This window comes from Scyliorhinus canicula, chromosome 4, assembly GCF_902713615.1.
Source record: "Scyliorhinus canicula chromosome 4, sScyCan1.1, whole genome shotgun sequence".
In the NCBI taxonomy this organism is placed as follows: Eukaryota; Metazoa; Chordata; class Chondrichthyes; order Carcharhiniformes; family Scyliorhinidae; genus Scyliorhinus; species Scyliorhinus canicula.
The window spans coordinates 6,913,991-6,934,890 of NC_052149.1; the positions used below are offsets into that span (position 1 = coordinate 6,913,991).

General features: G+C 50.0%; 1 protein-coding gene across 2 annotated transcripts in view; it reads right to left on the reverse strand.

Moving 5' to 3' along the window:
• The window catches only part of LOC119964333 (di-N-acetylchitobiase-like), a 35,107-nt gene extending 20,218 nt beyond the window's left edge, over window positions 1–14,889 (reverse strand). For both annotated transcript variants that reach the window (XM_038793654.1, XM_038793653.1), the window contains exons 1-3: window positions 14,604–14,889; window positions 8,832–8,970; window positions 4,441–4,649 (exon numbers count right to left, since the gene is read on the reverse strand). In XM_038793654.1, coding sequence (XP_038649582.1) covers window positions 4,441–4,649; window positions 8,832–8,970; window positions 14,604–14,753 — 498 coding nt within the window. In that variant the 5' untranslated portion in view covers window positions 14,754–14,889. The remainder of the gene's footprint in view (window positions 1–4,440; window positions 4,650–8,831; window positions 8,971–14,603) is intronic.
• Window positions 14,890–20,900: the final 6,011 nt, after the last annotated feature.

Consider the following 20,900-nt stretch of genomic DNA (forward strand, 5'->3'; position numbering starts at 1 on the left):
CCACCACCCTCGTAACCTCCAGAGTCCGCTCCTCATAGGGGGTGAGGACTCTGATGCCCGGCACCCCACCACCTATCTGGGCCCACTCCAGCTTCTCCTGTGGGGACACAGAGGGGGCATTGTTAGCCACACGGGTGGTTCATCATGGCGGGCGATGTTCAGGCGTCGGGGGAGAGGGCTTGGGGAGATGCGCCCTATTGGGGGCGATGAGGAGTGTGGGAGGGGGGCTGCTGGGGAGGGACGGTGCCACGTCCATTCTCTTGGGTTGGGGGGGGGGAGGGAGGGGAGGGGATCCAGTGTAAACTCACCCAGGTGGCTCAGTGGAGGACGTTGACCTTCTTGCGGCACTCTGTGCCGGTCCCCTTGGTCACTCTCTGACCAAGCTGACGGCTGCTGCCATTTCCTCCCATGTGGCACTGGCTGCCCTGTGGCTGACCCTCCGATCCAACGGGGGAACAGGGCATCTCGGCTGGCCTCTGCCGTGTCCAACAATCTGCCCAGGTCGGCATCCTCTGGGGCTGGTTATCCTGGCAGAGTGGCTACGGTCTGAGTGGGGTCGGCCGTGCAGGTTCGGTTTAAGGTCTGCTCTCCCTTGTTAGCGGGGGCCTGGAGAGCGCGGTCCTGGCCAATCAGCTGGTGGGACCATGATTTGCGGCGAATGCCCGTGGGGGCTCATTAAGTGGACCAATCAATGTTTTATCGCAGGAAGGGCCTTGCTAGGCTAAGCATCGGGAAGCTTGTGGCTGTTCCCACTCTTTGAAACTTTTTGGTTAAATTGCGTCCTTTGTCTCCACTGTGCGGTGGTCATTCCTACCAATCCATTACGGACAGATGTACCTGGAACATGAGGTTCATACAACATAGAACACTACGGCGCAGTACAGGCCCTTCGGCCCTCGATGTTGCACTGACCTGTGAAACCACTCTAAAGCCCATCTACACTATTCCCTTATCGTCCATATGCCTATCCAATGACCATTTAAATGCCCTTAGTGTTGGCGAGTCCACTACCGTTGCAGGCAGGGCATTCCACGCCGTTACTACTCTCTGAGTAAAGAACCTACCTCTGACATCTGTCCTATATCTATCTCCCCTCAATGTAAAGCTATGTCCCCTCGTGCTAGCCATCACCATCCGAGGAAAAAGGCTCTCACTGTCCACCCTATCTAATCCTCTGATCATCTTGTATGCCTCTATTAAGTAACCTCTTAACCTTCTTCTCTCTAACGAAAACAGCCTCAAGTCCCTCAGCCTTTCCTCATAAGATCTTCCCTCCATACCAGGCAACATTCTAGTAAATCTTCTCTGCACCCTTTCCAATGCTTCCGCATCCTTCCTATAATGCGGCGACCAGAACTGCACACAATACTCCAAATGCGGCCGCACCAGAGTTTTGTACAACTGCAACATGACATCATGGCTCCGGAACTCAATCCCACTACCAATAAAGGCTAACACACCGTACGCATTCTTAACAACCCTAAGTGAGGATGAGGTTATGTAACATCCTCTTGTTGGTTCCCTCATGACCTGCCACAGACCCAGGCTAAGGTCTGTGTCCTTTATGACTCAGCTTGTTCAGTTAATGTGATGCTACCAAGCACCTCTCGGAGATGTCAGGAAAACAGTGTTTTTTAAGCGATTTATATTTGTATTGTTGAATATTAGAAATCAGGTATAGATTTAAGTGGGTTTCATTTAGTATTGCTGTAAAAGGAAAGGTTAACCTACAGTTAGATTCATGTGAGACAAAAGTGTATGTTTCCAGGGGTTTATGGTTTTAGTTCAAACTGTGACTCCATTGTGCTTAGAGAGGGTTATGTCAGGAAAAATAAACAAGCTGGGATTGCTTAGTAACCAAGGTAACCTTTACAGGTACACCTTTCACAGTTGCTTCACAGCTCCAGGGTCCCAGGTTCGATTCCCGGCTTGGGTCACTGCCTGAGCCTGTGTCGAGTTTTGGATGCGTGTTGCAATTCATGATAAATGAATTCCTTGTCAAAAGTGCAGCCGAGTCTTTCTTTGACAGGATAGTTGACAAATTTTGAAGCTAAAAGGAGGGTAAAGGGATATTGTATTATAATCAAAATTTTAATGTTTAATAAATGTGTTTTATCTTGTTATTAATAACTAATTCACAATCCTGTGACTCTCTTCCTCCAAGTTTTCGAAAACAAAATGTCTGTAGCAGGATTCTCCGTTTCTGATATTAAGTGTTGGTGCCGGAACAGGATTCGTCGACTTCCACGACAGCAAAACTGGTGCTGCACCTGGACCGATTCAATGACCACTGAGGGGCTCGCACCGGCGCTACGTGGAACACAAATCGATTCCAATGAGAAATGATGCGGGATTCGCTGGGTCCGTGATTGACGCTTGGGAGGATGACAAGTTGCAACTGTATTTATACATTACAATCCCCACGCATACGCATCCCAGCCAACAAGGTGGCACTGGTTGTGCTCGAGCACGTCCATCCCACTGATGGATTGGCTGGGGCCAGAGGCCACCTAAGGGCCTAGGGGAACACCCATACAACCTGTGGCCCGAAGTTCACAGTGGGCAGTCAGTGGTGTGCGCAGCTGCGTGTCTGCCTTGCAGGCCGTGGCAATGGTGTTCCATGCCCGTCCAGCCCGACCCCACAGCCCACCTCCTGGCCACCCCCTGCTACTCCCCCTGGCCCTGGCAGAAGACCCCCGGTCAGCGGCACGACTGACAGCAAACTATGGTGATGTTGGACACTTTCCATATCCCCTCTCTCTCCCTCAGCAGCCACGGTGCCTGTTTCACAATTTTTAAAAGCACAAGTGAACAGCGCCGTCGGGAATTCGCCCCCGTGGAGAATTGCAGAGGCCCCCTAGAATACTGGACAACGCCCGGTAATGATATGCCAAAGGTGTTCACTGCACATGCGGAGTTGAACACATTGACGTCCTTGTCGAGGCACCAAAGAATTGCGATTTGGCGTGAAACCTGCGCCCGCCACGATTTGGGCGTCAAATCCAATTCTCCGCCCAATCGCATTTCCCGATTCTGGATTCAGCCGATGGAGAATCCCGTCCATGATCTTTGGAGCAATGGTTCAATTCTGGGGGTCTTCCCATCAAATAGTAACACCAAGTGGGATCGTAACAATCGTGGACATTGAAGTCCCTCAATCCAGAGTACATCCTGAGCCTTCACCATCTTCAGTGCTTCCTCCAAGTGGCATTCAACATCGTGAACTACTGAATCATCGATGAGGAGTTGTGAGGGGTGCAGATTGGAACACGTATCTAATGGTGATCAGCAGAAGGCTTCTTGCCCATGTTTGACTTCGCCCATGAAAGTCCATGGGCTCCAGTGTCAATGTTGAAAATGTTCAGGGAAACTGTAACCCTTCAGTGCATACTGTATACTACCGCGCCACCACCTCTGGTGGGAATGTCTTGCTGCTGCAATAAGACAAACCCAGGGATGCTGATGGTGGTTTCTAGGATATTGTCTGAAAGGTATGACTGTGTGAGCATGACCATGGGTATTGTGTGACTCATCTGTGAGACAAATCTCTCAATTTTGGCACAAGCCCACATATCTCAGCAAGTAGGACATTGGAGGGGCATAGAATCGAAGAATTTACAGTGCAGAAGGAGGCCATTTGGCCCATCAAGTCTGAAGCCGGCTCCTGGAAAGAGCACTCCACTTAAGGCTCCATCTCCGCCCTATCCCCATAATCCAACCTAACTTTTTTTGGACACTGAGGGCAATTTATCATGGCCAGTCCCCCTAACCTGCACATATTTGGACTGTGGGAGGAAACCGGAGCACCCGGAGGAAACCCACGCAGACAGGGGGAGAACGTGCAGACTCCGCACAGACAGTGACCCAAGCCGGGAATTGAACCTGGGACCCTGGAGCGGTGAAGCAACTGTGCTATCATTCTCAAAAGGGCTGGATTTGCGAGTGTTGTTTCCAGTGACTTGGTCAAAGCCAGTTTGGTTCCATTCATTTGTCGGGACTTTGTAGAAGTCATGATAAAATTGAGTGGCTCACTAAGCTATTTCAGATGTTGTTCAGAGTCAATCACTGTGGGCCTGGAGACACTTCTAGTACTAACTAGGTAAGGGTGATAGATTTTCTTCCCAAAGAGGCATCAGTGAAACAGATGGACCAGTGAATCGAGGCGTTGTCACTGTTTCCAAGACCATCTTTTGTTTAATTTGCAGATTTGTTAACTGAATAAAATTGCAATCGTGGTCTTGCCGGGATTCAAAATGTTCCAAAACATTAACCTGGTCCTCTGGATTACTCATCTGGTGATATCACCACAATGCCAACACCTCCCCCAGATGATGCACGAACAGCATTTCAATTTATTGATCCAGAAATATACCCAGGCAATTTTTAAATGAATTACAGTAAGCATTGTTCCCATTTTTTAAAATACAAAAAGATTTTTACCTGCGATCCAGCTATTGCATGGTGGAAAGCTTTTGTGGTTTCATTTATCAGATGTGTAAGTGACTCTTTGTCCGTAGTTCCATGTTTAATAATGTCCCGCAGTTCCAAAAAGATGCCGTCCATATGCAATGTTTTGACAAAGCCCAAGTTACGATTGATCCATATTTGTCTATTATGTTTGCTCACCAAACTTTGAGGTATTGATGTTCCTGATAAACGGTGAAGAAACAACAGCTCACATCTTCTGCACAGTTACACATGCAGCGGGATTCCCCCTTCTGGAGGACAAAGTCCCCACGCCAGCGGGAGGACCCGTGACAACCACTCCAGCATCAACAGCCCCTGAAAGTGCTGCTCCAGCCGGCACTGAAGGGATTGCGCTGAAGGAACCCCCGGCATGGTTCCGTGCATGCGCAGACCGACCGGCGTATTTTGGCACATGCGCGGGGGGTGGGGGGGGGGGGGGGGGTTCTCTTCTCTGCGCCGGCCATGGCGAAGCCCTACGGGGGCCGGCGCGGAAGGAAGAAGTTCCCTCACGGAACAGGCCCGCACGCAGCTTGGTGGGCCCCACGCCCCCCGAGGATCGCCTCGCCGACTGACCTGCCAGGTCCCACCGTGTGGGACCATGTGTAATCTACGCCGGTGGGACTGGCCAAAAATGGACGGCCGCTCGGCTTATTGGGGCCTGGAGAACTGCCGGGGGGGGGGCCGCTACTAATGGCCCCCGACCGGCGTGGCATGAATCTCGCTCCCGCCCGAAAAACGTCATTGGAGAATACGGCCGCCAGCGGATGGGCCCCCGGGGCTTCTCTGACCCTGCGGCGGCCGGGGGGGGGGGGGGGGGGGGGGGTCGGAGAATCGCGCCCATGGTGTCCCAGAGTATTTGAGAGAACACAACTGCCAACATCCAGTAGGACAGGGAGGTTTAGGTGGAACTTGCATTTACATTGATCACTTCACATCCTCAGGATATCCTTAAGCCCTTTGTGGCATATTAATTATTTCTAAAGTGTAAGCACTCTTGTTTCTGAGGGAGATGTGATCACTAATCCCTGCCCATCAAGGTCCCGATGAAGGGAGGCAGAAATCAGGAGTCTACAGACAGTTAACTTAACGTCTGTCATAGGGAAAATGTTGGAGGCTATGATACAATACGTTGGAGCTGGGAGGTTTGTAAAATTCCGGTTGGTCAGACGGACTCAATAGTGCTTTCTGAAACGAAAATCACATTTAACCAAATAACTGAAGAAGCAGCACATGCTGTGGATAAAGGGGACCCAGTAGATGAAATGAAATGAAAATCACTTATTGTCACGAGTAGGCTTCAATTAAGTTACTGTGAAAAGCCCCTAGTCACCACATTCCTGCGCCTGGTACAGGAATTGAACTGTGCTGCTGGCCTGCTTGGTCTGCTTTATAAGCCAGCGATTTAGCCTTGTGAGCTAAAGATGTACTGTACTTAGGGTTTCAGAAGACATTGGATAAGGTGCCACATCAAAGGTTGTTGCGAAAAATAAAAGCACATGGTGTGGGGGGAGTGGTAAGATATTGACATAGATTGAAGACTGCTCAGCTGAAAGGAAACAGAGGCTAGGTATAAACGCATATTTTTCTGATCAGCAAAATGAAATGAGTGATATGCCACAGGGATCAGTGTTGTAGCCTCAGCCTTTCAATTTAGATAAATGACTTGGATGAAGAGCTTGAAGATCTCAAGGCTAAATTTGCTGATGGCACAAAGATAGGTGTGATAGTTAGATGTGAAGATGACACAAAGGCTACAAAGTGATCGAGATAGATTAAGTGAGTGGACAAAGACCTGGAAAATGGAGTATAATGTAGGAAAGTGCGAAACTGCATTTTGTCAGAAAGAATTTTTAAAAAAGCACATTATTATACATGTTGAGAGATTACAAATCCATCTAATTATTAAAAACTTGACTGGTTAAATCTGATGTGATATCATTTGGAAATGACATAACAATTGAAAGGGAAGCTGCAGAACAGACGTTAACAGTGGCAGCACTGGTGGGGAGTTCCCCGTTACTCTGCATTACTTGGGGCGGCACCGTGGCACAATGGTTAGCACTGGTGCCTCACAGCGCCAGGGGCTCGGGTTCGACTCCAACCTTGGGTGACTCTGGAGTTTGTACGTTCTCCCTGTGTCTGCGTGGGTTTCCTCCGGGAGTTCTGGCTTCCTCCCACAGTCCGAAGATGTGCAGGTTAGGTGGGCTGGCCATTCTAAAATTGCACCTTAGTGTCCAAAAGGGTTTTTGGGATTGTGGGGGAGTGGGCTTAGGTAGGGTGCTCTTTCAGAGAGTTGGTGCAGACTCGATGGGCCGAATGGCCTCCTTCTGCACTGCAGGGGTTCTATGAACGAGTTTACAGAGACTGATCCCATTATAAATGCAAAGAACATCAGTAAATTCACCGGGTGATTTATTTTGGAAGGCGTAACAGGAATAGAGAGCATTGGGCTAATGGTAAGATTCTTGGCAGTGTGGATGAGCAGAGAGATCTCGGTGTCCATGTACATAGATCCCATGAAAGTTGCCACCCAGGTTGATAGGGTTGTTGAGAAGGTTAAGAAGGTATGGTGTGTTAGCTTTTATTGGTAGAGGGATTGAGTTTCGGAACCATGAGGTCATGTTGCAGTTGTACAAAACTCTGGTGCGGCTACATTTGGAGTATTGCATGCAGTTCTGGTTTCCGTATTATAGGAAGGATGTGGAAGCATTGGAAAGGGTACAGAGGAGATTTATCAGGATGTTGCCTGGTATGGAGGGAAGGTCTTATGAGGAAAGGCTGAGGGACTTGAGGCTGTTTTCGTTAGCGAGAAGAAGGTTAAGAGGTGACTTAATAGAGGCATACAAAATGATCAGAGGATTAGATGGGGTGGACAGTGAGAGCCTTTTTCCTCGGATGGTGATGGCTTACACGAGGAGGCATAGCTTTAAATTGAGGGGAGATAGATATAGGACAGATGTCAGAGGTAGGTTCTTTACTCAGAGAGGTGTAGATGGGTTAGATTGGTTTCCAGGTTGGCACAACATTGAGGGCCGAAGGGCCTGTACTGCGCTGTAATGTTCTATTCTATTGTCTATTGGTTTGCATTTACATAGTGCCTTTAACACAATAAAATGACTCTTCACAGGGGCAGCATTGAGATTGATGAATGGAAAAGATTGTCATCAAAGTGTGCAAAAATTGACCAGCAGGAAAGAATATTCGGAAAAGTGCCGGGTGTAGATAGGCGGCACTTCAGCACAGTGGTTAGCACTGCTGCCTCACAGTTCCAGGGACCCTGGTTCAATTCCGGCCTCCGGTGACTGTCTGTGAAGAGTTTGAATGTTCTCCCTCTCCCTCTGTCTGTGTGGGTTTCCTCCGGGTGCTCCGCTTTCCTCCCACAGTCCAAAAATGTGCAGGTTAGGTGGATTGGCCATGCTAAACTTCGTGACCAAAAAGGTTGGGTGGGGTTACTGGGTTACGGGGATAGGGTGGAGGTGTGAGCTGAAGTGGGGTGCTCTTTCCTGGGACCAGTGCAGACTCGATGGGCCGAATGGCTTCCTCCTGCACTGTAAAGTCTATGATTCCAGGAAGATTTTTACTTTATCAAAGATGGAATGTTGAATATTGAACAATGCAGATAAAAGGCCTCAGGGGAATTTTAATATTCTGACATCAAGAATTCCAGTAACCTACAATGACATAAATGATACAGCACAACAAAAGGCCATTCAGCCCAGCCTGTCCGTGCCAGTTATTTGTCACCACTTCAGCCTGAACCAGGAAACTTCATGGGCTGGATACTCTGATTTTGAGGCTATGTCCGGAGGAAGTGCCTAATTTTACAATGAAAACATCGGCGGCGCCCCCTCACCGATGCTCCTCCCGGCGAGGGGCTGCCGCTCCTCATAAAACACCTGGCATTCCCGACATAAATGGCCGGAGAAAAGCCGGGTCTGTGGTCGCACATGCGCACGCCAACAACCTGCAGCGGTTCTGCCATACAACATGGCGCCGGCCACACGCCCCCCCCGGACACTACCCACCAGTCCCTCCAGCCCTTCTGCCAGCAACACGCGACCTGCGCAATCGGGAACTGGACCCATCGGGGGCGGAGCATCGGGGGAGGGCCTCAGAGCGACGTGCTGATGGCATCGCAACAGCCTGCGGCCCGCACCTTGACAACGCCAATTTGGAGGGGGTGGAGATCCGAAAAACGGTGCCGACACCGACTCGATCACAAACGAGGATTCTCCGTCCGATCGCCGAATACAGGTTTGGCTTCGGATAACGGAGAATCCCGCCCCATGTTCCTTTCTCTGGCTCTTCAATAATGCATCAGAAAACAGAAAGACACCTGTTTGTGCTTTGCTAAAATGTGTTACCTTTCATGAGAATTCGAACATTATTTGCATGGGCAGTACACAAAATCTCTTTGCTAAATCTGTCATCAAGTACAACTACTGTGATCTTAGACCAATCATAATGTTGATAATCCGTTCCTCCGTGATCAAAAACAATGACCTGGGAAAAACATAAAGCAATCATTACAGTGAGGAAGGACATAAAAATAATAAATAATAATCGTTATTTTCACAAGTAGGCATTCATTAATACTGCAATGAAGTTACTGTGAAAAGCAACTAGTCGCCACACTCCGGCACCTGTTTGGTTACACAGAGGGAGAACTCAGAATGTCCAAATTACCTAACAGCACATCTTTTGAGATTTGTGGGAGAAAACCAGAGCACCCGCAGGAAACCCACACAGACAGGGGGAGAACGTGCAGACTCCGCACAGACAGTGACCCAGCGGGGAATTGAACGTGGGACCCTGCTGCTGTGAAGCCACAGTGCTAGCCACATGTGCTACCGTGCTGCCCATAATCTAACACATTGTGATGCTAACAATTGCACCCAAAGACTCGAATCGGTACAAGAGAGGCTTTATTACAGTGAGATGCTATTCCTTCGGCTGCAGCTGTAGAATGGCACCTCAGGGAAACTTATGAATATTTATACTTCTCCCTGTGGGCGGAGCTAGCAGGCAGGGGCTTATTGGAAAACCGGTAATACAGGTACTGTCGTACATCCCCTAATGCAAGCACACACATATATATACAGTGGTAGATCACCACATTCACCCCCTGTAAAAAATGAGTCCGGCGGGGGTGACATGAAACTATAATACATAAACGAGATCTATTTACAGAGGGGGGGGGGGGGGGGAAGAACTAAGTGTCCATCGGGCAACCCGGTGCCCATCACAGGTTGAGTCGGACTGGCGGTCGGACGTTCCGTTATGAGCGACGCAGCAGTGGTGGCGACGTCTGTACAGGCGGTGTCGGCGTCGACGGCGTAGGTGCTGGCGGTGTTCGTGTTGGCGGTGTTGGTGCTGGCCAGTAGCTGGATGACTCCGGGAGCGAGTCGAAATCTTCCATGTCCTCTAGTGTGGGCAGGGGAATGAGGGATGGACCTGGTGGGGCTGAAGTCGGGGGCGCCGGGGAAAAGGAGGGTGGCGCGTGGGTAGGGAGGAGTGTGGGCATGTGATCGGCACCCGTGGGAGCCAGGTCCCTGAGCGAGACTGTATCCTAGCGGCCGTCGGGGAACTCCACATAGGCATATTGGGGGTTCGCGTGGAGCAGGCGTACCTTGTCCACCACAGGGTCTGCCTTGTGGAGCCTGACATGCCTACGAAGTAGGACCGGACCTGGAGCTGCGAGCCAAGTCGGGAGCGACACCCCGGATGTTGACTTCCTAGGGAAGGCAAAAACACGTTCATGGGATGTGTTGTTAGTTGCGGTGCACAGTAGTGACCGAATGGAATGGAGCGCATCAGGGAGGACCTGCTGCCAGCGAGCGGCTGGGAGGTTCCTGGACCGTAGGGCCAGCTGGACGGCCTTCCATACCGTCCTGTCCTCCCTCACTACCTGCCCGTTTCCCTGGGGGTTGTAGCTGGTCGTCCTGCTGGAGGTGATACCCTGCTGAGCAGGAACTGACACAGCTCATCGCTCATGAACAAGGATCCCCTGTCACTGTGGATATAGTCGGGGAAACCGAACAGTGTGAATATGGAATCAAGGGCCTTGATGACGGTGGCAAATGTCATATCCGGGCATGGGATGGCAAAGGGGAACCTAGAGAATTCATCGACCACACTAAGGATGTAGGTGTTGCGGTCGGTGGAGGGGAGGGGCCCTTTGAAATCCACGCTGAGGCGTTCAAAGGGGCGGGACGCTTTCACCAGGCGCGCGGTCCGGCTGGTAGAAGTGCGGCTTGCACTCCACACAGACCTGGCAGTCTCTGGTGACTGTCCATACTTCCTCGATGGAGCAGGGCAGATTGCGGGCTTTGATTAGATGGTACAACCGAGTGACCCCCGGATGGCAAAGGCTCTCGTGCAAGGCACAGAGCTGGTTCACTTGTGCGCTGGCACATGTACCTCGGGAGAGGATGTCTGGGGGCTCGTTGAGTTTGCCGGGGCGATACAAGATCTCGTAATTATAGGTGGAGAGCTCGATTCTCCACCGCAAGATTTTGTCGTTTTTGAACTTGCCCCGCTGCGTGTTGTTAAACATGAAGGCTACCGACCGTTGGTCAGTGAGGAGAGTGAATCTCCTGCCGGCCAGGTAATGCCTCCAGTGCCGCACCGCTTCAACGATTGCCTGGGCTTCCTTTTCAACAGAGAAATGTCGAATTTCGGAGGCATGGAGGGTGAGGGAAAAGAATGCTACGGGTCTGCCTGCCTGGTTTAGAGTGGTGGCAAGGGCGACATCTGAAGCATCGCTCTCTACTTGGAAGGGCAGTGTCTCGTCTACTGCGTGCATCCCGGCCTTGGCTATGTCTGAGCGAATACGAGCGAAGGCCTGTTGTTCCTCGGCCGTGAGGGGAAATTGTGTGGACTGGATCAGTGGGCGGGCCTTGTCCGCATATTGTGGGACCCACTGGGCGTAGTAAGAAAAGAACCCCAGGCATCGTTTGAGAGCCTTGGGGCAGTGGGGGAGGGGAAGCTCCATGAGGAAGCGCATGCGGTCGGGATCGGGCCCCAGTAGTCCGTTTTGGACTACCTAGCCGAGGATGGCTAAACGGTCTGTGCTGAACATGCACTTCTCCTTGTTATAAGTGAGGTTGAGGAGAGATGCGGTGTGGGGGCGGGGCAAGATGGCGGCGACCATGGAACGCACATGGAGTCGGAGGATGAAGATGGCGGCACCCATGGTGCGCACATGGCGGGGCGGCGAAAGATGGCAGAGCCCACTGATCGCACGTGAAGTCGGGGAAGGAAGATGGCGGCGGCCACTGATCGCATGTGGCCCCCACATTGCGCGATCGGCTGAGGCAAAGGGGAGAGTTCGGGCGCGATAGCGGCAACTGCACGGGCCTGACACACCGCTGCAAAGTGGCCTTTCTTGCCACAGGATTTGCTGGTCGCGGTGCGGGCTGGGCAGCGCTGGCGGGGTGCTTCTGCTGACCGCAGAAGTAGCAGCGGGGCCCACCAGGGTGCGCGGTGCGGCGAGTAGCGCAGGCATACTGCGCGGGAGCAGCCCCAGTCGGGGGGAGTCGGGTGCGGGGTCCACGAGGGGTAGGATGGGTGAGACGCGAGGCGGGCGGGGTAGGATTGCACATTACGGGAAGCAGCCATCATTGAGAACTCTAAAGTCTTTGGTGCCACAAGGTCGAGAGCGGCCCCTTCCAGCAGTCGTTGCCGGATGGGGTTCGATGCAATACCCGTCACAAAGGCATCCCGCATGAGGAGATTCGACTGTTCCATGGCCGAGACGGCCTGGCAGTCGCAGTCCCATACTAGAGGGATAAGGGCCCACCAGAAGTCCTCAATCGACTCACCCGGTTGCTGAACACGAGTGGAGAGTACATGTCTCGCAAACAGAGTGCTCGTCGACTGGGCGTAATTCTCTTTGAGACATTCCATGGCCCGGGCGTAGGTAGGCGCATCCTGAATCAGCGGGAACACGCTGGAGCTCAACCTTGAGTATAGGAGTTGTACCTGCTGAGCCTCCGATGGTGTAGGATCCGCTGAGGTGATGTAGGCCTCGAAAACAGCCAGCCAGTGGTTAAAGTCTTTCCTGGCGTGCGGCGACTGCGGCTCCAGCTGCAGACGATCGGGCTTAATTCTGATGACCACGATGTTGGAAAATCTCACTGTAATAAATTGTGGCGCTAACAATTGCACACAAAGGCTCAAATCGGTTCAAGAGAGGCTTTATTACAGTGAGATGCTATTCCTTCGGCTGCAGCTGTAGAATGGCATCTCAGGGAAACTTATGAATATTTATACTGCTCCCCGTGGGTGGAGCTAGTCGGCTGGGGCTTACCGGAAAACCTGTAATACAGGTACTGTCGTACATCCCCTAATACAAGTACACACATATATATACAGAGGTAGATCACCACACACGTTTAAAAAAATCTATATTTCTTTTTTTTTTAAATTTAGATTATGCAATTATTTTTTCCAATTAAGGGGCAATTTAGCATGGCCAATCCACCTACTCTGCACATTTTTTGGGTTGTGGGGGCGAAACCCACGCAGACACGGGGAGAATGTGCAAACTCCACACGGACAGTGACCCAGAGCCGGGATCGAACCTGGGACCTCAGCGCCGTGAGGCGGTTGTGCTAACCACTAGGCCACCGTGCTGCCCTCAGAAAAAAATCTATATTTCTGACGACTTTAATTGTCCCCAGGGTGGGGCATCCGGAAGGGTTAATGAACACATCCAGTCTGCTTGTTCTGTTGCTGACACACTGCTCACTGAACAACATTACTGTGAGGGAAATACTGACCTCATCAAATACACAACAGCTACAGAGTGATTTGATATCAATGCTTGTTGAAAGATTTGCTAAGTTGTATTCAGTTTAACCATGAGCAGGATCCCAGTTTACAATGACTGAGGTCAAATCACAATTTTATTCCATGTGATTCCAGGATTTTTAACTGGTGTTGTGGGGAATGAACATTCTGTGACAACTGTAAACTTTAACCTGGTGTCAGTTTGTCAGAGTGAGATCACCCATCATTTACGGTTCTACACATCAAATAAATATTTTAAAATAAACATTTTACTGGTGCTGCACTTGTTGTTCAATTCTGGTTGCCACACTACCAGAAGGGTGTGGAGGCTTTAGAGAGGGTGCAGAAGAGATTTACCAGGATGTTGCCTGGTATGGAGGGCATTAGCTATGAGGAGCGGTTGAATAAACTCGGTTTGTTCTGACTGGAACGACGGAGGTTGAGGGGTGACCTGATAGAGGTTTACAAAATTAAGAGGGGCATAGACAGAGTGGATAGTCAGAGGCTTTTCCCCAGGGTAGAGGGGTCAATTACTAGGGGGCATAGGTTTAAGGTGCGAGGGGCAAGTTTTAGAGTAGATGTACAAGGCAAGTTTTTTACACAGAGGGTAGTGGGGGTCTGGAACTCGCTGCCGGAGGAGGGGGTGGAAGCAGGGACGATAGTGACATTTAAGGGGCATCTTGACAAATACATGAATAGGATGGAAATAGAGGGATACGGACCTAGGAAGTGTAGAAGATTTTAGTTTAGTCGGGCAGCATGGTCAGCACGGGCTTGGAGGGCCAAAGGGCCTGTTCCTGTGCTGTACTTTTCTTTGTTCTTTGTTCAAATATCTGTACATTGTTCAATATTACAGATGTCCTATTTTGCACAGGCTGTAACTACACCAAGATTAACACTTTAACATATATTATATATCATACGATTCTCTTTGTATTTGAACGACAGTCTGAGCTGCTTCTTGTGTCTGTCCACTAGCTTCACCTGTCCCCCCACCCTGACCCATACCCTCAGCCTGATCCTGGGGTTGTGCTCAGGACCCTCTCCAGCCTGGATGTCCCCGGGAGCCCAGGCTGGAGGGTGACCGGTTAACGCTCTCCCCCAACCGAACCCAGGCCAGTCCCGGGGGGGGGGGGGGGGGGGGAGAAAGAACATCCTAAAGAGGGCAATCTGTCCGAACTTCCACAACAGTGTGGGTGGGAGGAGCTGACCCACATGGGGAAAGACACCAGTTCACAGCCCAATGCTCCATTCCAAGTGTTGCTGCTCAATACACTTCAAAATAACAACTTCAAATCAATGAACTCTTATCCCGAGGGAATTTAATGGTCTGACACACCCACCTCCACTTGGAACTGATGGTCTGCGGGTAAAGGTATACACATATCTGGTGATGTACACGGACACCATTCCCAAGGTTGTAGCCCAGAGGCCCCGCCGATCCACATCACCAGCACCGCCACAAACTGCGCCAATGCCAAACTCCAGCGCATCCTCTCCGCCGGAGATGAAGATCTATCAGTCACAGCGAGATCCTTTCTTTATACTGAGCCTCATGTGAATGATGATGCCACCTCCTGGGTCTCTCTATCTCTATCTTGCTTTGTGTGATAACAGGGACATGTTGACGCAAGCTTCATGCTGTTAAATGTAACTTTGTAGGGAAGTTCTCTTCTCCCCGTCACTCCTCTTGGGTAACATTATCCGTTAACCTCTGCAGTATTTCCTTTCTTTCCTGACTTTCATTATCGAACGTCTCTCTCGTTGTCCCAGGTCTTTATTAATATTCATCCTCGCTTCTCTCTTCCCTCCCCCTTTCCTCCCTATTCTTTCCAATATTCATCCCAGAACTTCAGCTTTCCTGCTCTCTGTCCCACTCCTTCCATCCCTGGACCAATATTCACCAGGGATCCTCTCTGTCGCCTTTCCTTCCTGCCTTAGTCAAACTGCTCCCCCAGTCCCTGATTCCCCACCCTGGTCGGAGAAACTCCCATACCCCCGTGTTCCCTGGTGTGGGATCCTTCAAATTCCAACGTTTTTACAATCACCACCCTCTCCACACCTTCATTGGTAAAAATGTACCTCAAACTTACTCTATTTTCCTAAACCTCTCCTTGCCTCTGTCTTGAGCAACATTCATCCATGAAACTTACTGACCTCTTCCAGCAAGTGTTTTCGGAAGCAGATTTGAATGCTCCCTCCAATTTCTCAGCCTCAATGTTTACCAGCGAATCCTTTTCCATCTTTCCTCCATGTCTTGTATAAAATCCATTCCAAACCCTTCTTTCCTTCCTGATTGTATTCGCTAAAGTTCATCCCTGAGTCTCCCCACCCTGTATGGCTTTGCAATTCGTTATATATCCCTAACTCCTCTCTTCCTCCCATCGCTGGTCGAAATTTTGCCTCAACACTTCACCAACATTACTCCATGCCTCGGTCACCAGTCCTTGATTTTCACTCCTCCTTCACCACCATCATGGCTGCCATCAAAGAATTATTCCTTCATTCTCGTTTTGGGAAACATTTTGTTTTCAATCTCCAACCACTTTAGGAAAAGGAGGAGACCATTCGGCCCGTCGAGCCTGCTTCACCATTCATTATGATCATGGCGGGTTATCAGGTTCAATCCCCTGATCCCGCCTACCTCCCATATCCCTTGGTCCCTTCGTCAAGGGGAGGTCACATCTGACAATTCTGTAAGAGTTCTTTGAGGAAGTAACAAGGACGTTAGACACAGGAGAACCAGTGGATGTGATTTACTTAGATTTCCAGAAGACCTTTGACAAGGTGCCACATAGGAGACTGTTAAATAAGTTAAGAGCCCATGGTGTTAAGGGTAAGATCCTGGAATGGATAGAGGATTGGCTGACTGGCAGAGAAAGCAGAGAGTGGGAATAAAGAGTTCCTTTTCAGGATGGCGGCCGGTGACCAGTGGTGTGCCTCAGGGCTCAGATTTGGGACCACAACTTTTCACAATATACATTCATGATCAGGAAGAAGGAATTGAAGGCACTGTTGCGAAGTTTGCAGATGATGCAAAGATCTGTAGAGGTACAATTAGTATTGAAGAAGCAGGCTGGCTGCAGAAGGATTTGGACAGGCTAGGAGAGTGGGCAAAGAAGTGGCAGATGGAATACGATGTGGAAAAGTGTGAGGTTATGCACTTGGAAAGGAGGAATGGAGGCATATTATTTTCTAAATAGGGAAATGTTTAGGAAGTCAGAAGCACAAAGGGACTTGGCAGTCCTTCTTCATGATTCTCTTAAGGTTAACGTACAGGTTCAGTTGGCAGTTAGGAAGGCAAACGCAATGTTGGCATTTGTGTCGAGAGGGCTAGAATACAAGACCAGGGATGTGCTTCTGAGGATATGTAAAGCTCTGGTCAGACACCATTTGGAGGATTGTGAGCTGTATCTAAGGAAGGATGTGCTGGCCTTGGAAAGGGTCTAGAGGAGGTTCACAAGAATGATCCCTGGAATGATGAGCTTGTCATATGAGGGACGGTTGAGGACTCTGGGTCTCTACTCGTTGGAATTTAGAAGGATGAGGGGGGGATCTTATTGAAACTTACAACATATTGCGAAGTCAGGATAGAGTGGACGTTGGGACGATGTTTCCACTTGTAGGAAAAGCGAGAAGCAGGGGACACAATCTCAGACTAAAGGGATGATCCTTTAAAACAGAGATGAGGAAGAATTTCTTCAGCCAGAGGGTGGTGAACCTGTGGAACTCTTTGCCGCAGAAGGCTGTGGAGGCCAAATCACTGAGTGTCTTTAAGACAGAGATAGACAGGCTCTTGATTAATAAGGGGATCAGGGGTTATGGGGAAAAAACAGGGGATTGGGGATGAGAAAAATATCAGCCATGATTGAATAGCGGAGCAGACTCGTTGGGCCGAGTGGCTTAATTCTGCTCCTATGTCTTAAGGTCTTTAGCCCCAAGAGCTAATTCCTTCTTGAAATTACACAACGTTTTGGCCTCAACTATCTTCTGTGGTAGCGAATTTCACAGATTCACCACTCTCTGAGTGAAGAAATTTCTCCTCACCTCAGTCCTAAAAGCCATGATGTGGAGATGCCGGCGTTGGACTGGGGTGAGCACAGTAAGAAGTCTTACAACACCAGGTTAAAGTCCAACAGGTTTGTTTCAAACACGAGCTTTCGGAGCACGGCTCCTTCTTCAGGTGAATGGAAAGGCTTGTTCCAGAAATGTTTATATAGACACAGTCAGAGATGCCCCGGAATGCGAGCACCTGCAGGCAATCAAATCATCAAAGATGCAGAGAGAGGTAATTCCAGGTTAAAGAGGTGTGAATTGTCCCAAGCCAGTTCAGTCGGTAGGCCTCTGCAAGTCCAGGCTTGTTGGTGGGGGCCGAATGTAATGCGACATGAATCCCAGATCCCGGTTGAGTCCGCATTCATGCGTGCGGAACTTAGTTATAAGTTTTTGCTCAGCAATTTTGCGTTGTCGCGTCTCCTGAAGGCCTCCTTGTAGAATGCTGACCCGGAGATCAGAGGCTGAATGTCCTTGACTGCTGAAGTGTTCCCCAACTGGAAGGGAACAGTCCTGCCTGTTGATAGTCGCACGATGCCCGTTTATTCGTTGTCGCAGTGTCTGCATGGTCTCGCCAATGTACCACGCTTCGGGACATCCTTTCCTGCAGCGTATGAGGTAGACTACATTGGTCGAGTCGCACGAGTATGCGCCGCGTACCTGGTGGGTGGTGTTTCCACGTGTAATGGTGGTGTCCATGTCGATGATCTGGCATGTCTTGCAGAGATTACCCTGGCAGGGTTTTGTGGTGTTGTGGTTGCTGTTCTGAAGGCTGGGTAATTTGCTGCAAACAATGGTTTGTTTGAGGTTGCGCGGTTGTTTGAAGGCCAGTAGTGGGGGTGTGGGGATGACCTTGGCAAGATGTCCATCCTCGCTGATGATGTGTTGGAGGCTGCGAAGAAGATGTCGTAGTTTCTCCGCCCCAGGAAAGTACTGGACGACGAAGGGTACTCTGTCAGTGGTGTCCCGTGTTTGTCTTCTGAGGAGGTCGGTGCGGTTTTTTGCTGTGGCGCGGTGGAACTGTCGATCAATGAGTCGAGCGCCATATCCCGTTCGTACGAGGGCATCTTTCAGCATCTGTAGGTGTCTGTTGCGCTCCTCCTTGTCTGAGCAGATCCTGTGTATACGGAGGGCTTGTCCATAGGGGATGGCTTCTTTAATGTGTTTCGGGTGAAAGCTGGAGAAGTGGAGCATCGTGAGACACATCGAGGGCATCTTGAAACCCATCGTACAAGGTACACCCAGCTTCTGTCGCGACACGACGGACTTCCTACAGAAACTCAGCACCCATGGACCAGTTGAACCAGGAACATTCCTCGTCACAATGGATGTCTCGGCACTCTACACCAGCATCCCCCATGACGACGGCATTGCTGCAACAGCCTCAGTCCTCAACACCGACAACTGCCAATCTCCAGACGCAATTCTGCAACTCATCCGTTTCATTCTAGACCACAACGTCTTCACCTTCGACAACAAATTCTTCATCCAGACGCACGGAACAGCCATGGGGACCAAATTTGCACCTCAATATGCCAACATCTTCATGCACAAGTTTGAACAGGACTTCCTCACCACACAGGACTTTCAACCGATGCTATACACCAGATACATCGATGACATTTTTTTCCTTTGGACCCACGGCGAGACATCACTGAAACGACTACACGATGACATCAATAAGTTCCGTCCCACCATCAAACTCACCATGGACTATTCTCCAAATTCAGTTCCATTCTTGGACACACTCGTCTCCATCAAGGACGGTCACCTCAGCACCTCGCTTTACCGCAAGCCCACAGATAATCTCACGATGCTCCACTTCTCCAGCTTTCACCCGAAACACATTAAAGAAGCCATCCCCTATGGACAAGCCCTCCGTATACACAGGATCTGCTCAGACAAGGAGGAGCGCAACAGACACCTACAGATGCTGAAAGATGCCCTCGTACGAACGGGATATGGCGCTCGACTCATTGATCGACAGTTCCACCGCGCCACAGCAAAAAACCGCACCGACCTCCTCAGAAGACAAACACGGGACACCACTGACAGAGTACCCTTCGTCGTCCAGTACTTTCCTGGGGCGGAGAAACTACAACATCTTCTTCGCAGCCTCCAACACATCATCAGCGAGGATGGACATCTTGCCAAGGTCATCCCCACACCCCCACTACTGGCCTTCAAACAACCGCGCAACCTCAAACAAACCATTGTTTGCAGCAAATTACCCAGCCTTCAGAACAGCAACCACAACACCACAAAACCCTGCCAGGGTAATCTCTGCAAGACATGCCAGATCATCGACATGGACACCACCATTACACGTGGAAACACCACCCACCAGGTACGCGGCGCATACTCGTGCGACTCGACCAATGTAGTCTACCTCATACGCTGCAGGAAAGGATGTCCCGAAGCGTGGTACATTGGCGAGACCATGCAGACACTGCGACAACGAATAAACGGGCATCGTGCGACTATCAACAGGCAGGACTGTTCCCTTCCAGTTGGGGAACACTTCAGCAGTCAAGGACATTCAGCCTCTGATCTCCGGGTCAGCATTCTACAAGGAGGCCTTCAGGAGACGCGACAACGCAAAATTGCTGAGCAAAAACTTATAGCTAAGTTCCGCACGCATGAATGCGGACTCAACCGGGATCTGGGATTCATGTCGCATTACATTCGGCCCCCACCAACAAGCCTGGAATTGCAGAGGCCTACCGACTGAACTGGCTTGGGACAATTCACACCTCTTTAACCTGGAGTTACCTCTCTCTCTGCATCTTTGATGATTTGATTGCCTGCAGGTGCTCGCATTCCGGGGCATCTCTGACTGTGTCTATATAAACATTTCTGGAACAAGCCTTTCCATTCACCTGAAGAAGGAGCCGTGCTCCGAAAGCTCGTGTTTGAAACAAACCTGTTGGACTTTAACCTGGTGTTGTAAGACTTCTTACAGTCCTAAAAGGATTACCTCCTATCCTCAAACTATGATCCCTAGTTCTGGGGTTCCCTATCCTCAGGAACATCCTTTGTGAATCTACCCTGTCCAATCCTGTTAGAATATTATAAGTTTCTATGCGATCCCCTCTCATTCTTCGAAACTCCAATGAATATAATCTTAACCAATTTAGCCTCTCCTCATATGACTGTCCTGTCATGCTAGGAATAAGACTGGTAAACCTTCTCTGCACTGTTTGCAGAGCAAGAACATCCTCCCTCAGATAAGGACAACAGAACTGAACACAATTCATGGCCTCACCAATGTCCCGTATAATTGCAGTAAAACATCTCTGTTCCTATACTGATGTACTGTCTCTATGAAGGTCAAAACGCATGTCTTATTTGCTGCCTGCTGTACCTGTGCACTTACTTCCAGTTATTGGTGCACGAGGACATCAAGGTCCCGCTGAGTATCCACCTCTCTTGATTTATACCCATTCAAATAACAATCTGCCAGGATATTTTTACTACTGAAGCACATAACGTCACATTTATCTACATTATACTGTATCTGCCATGCATATGCCATGCATATGGCGACAACACGCTTGACCACTGCTACTCAAAAATCAAGGGCGCCT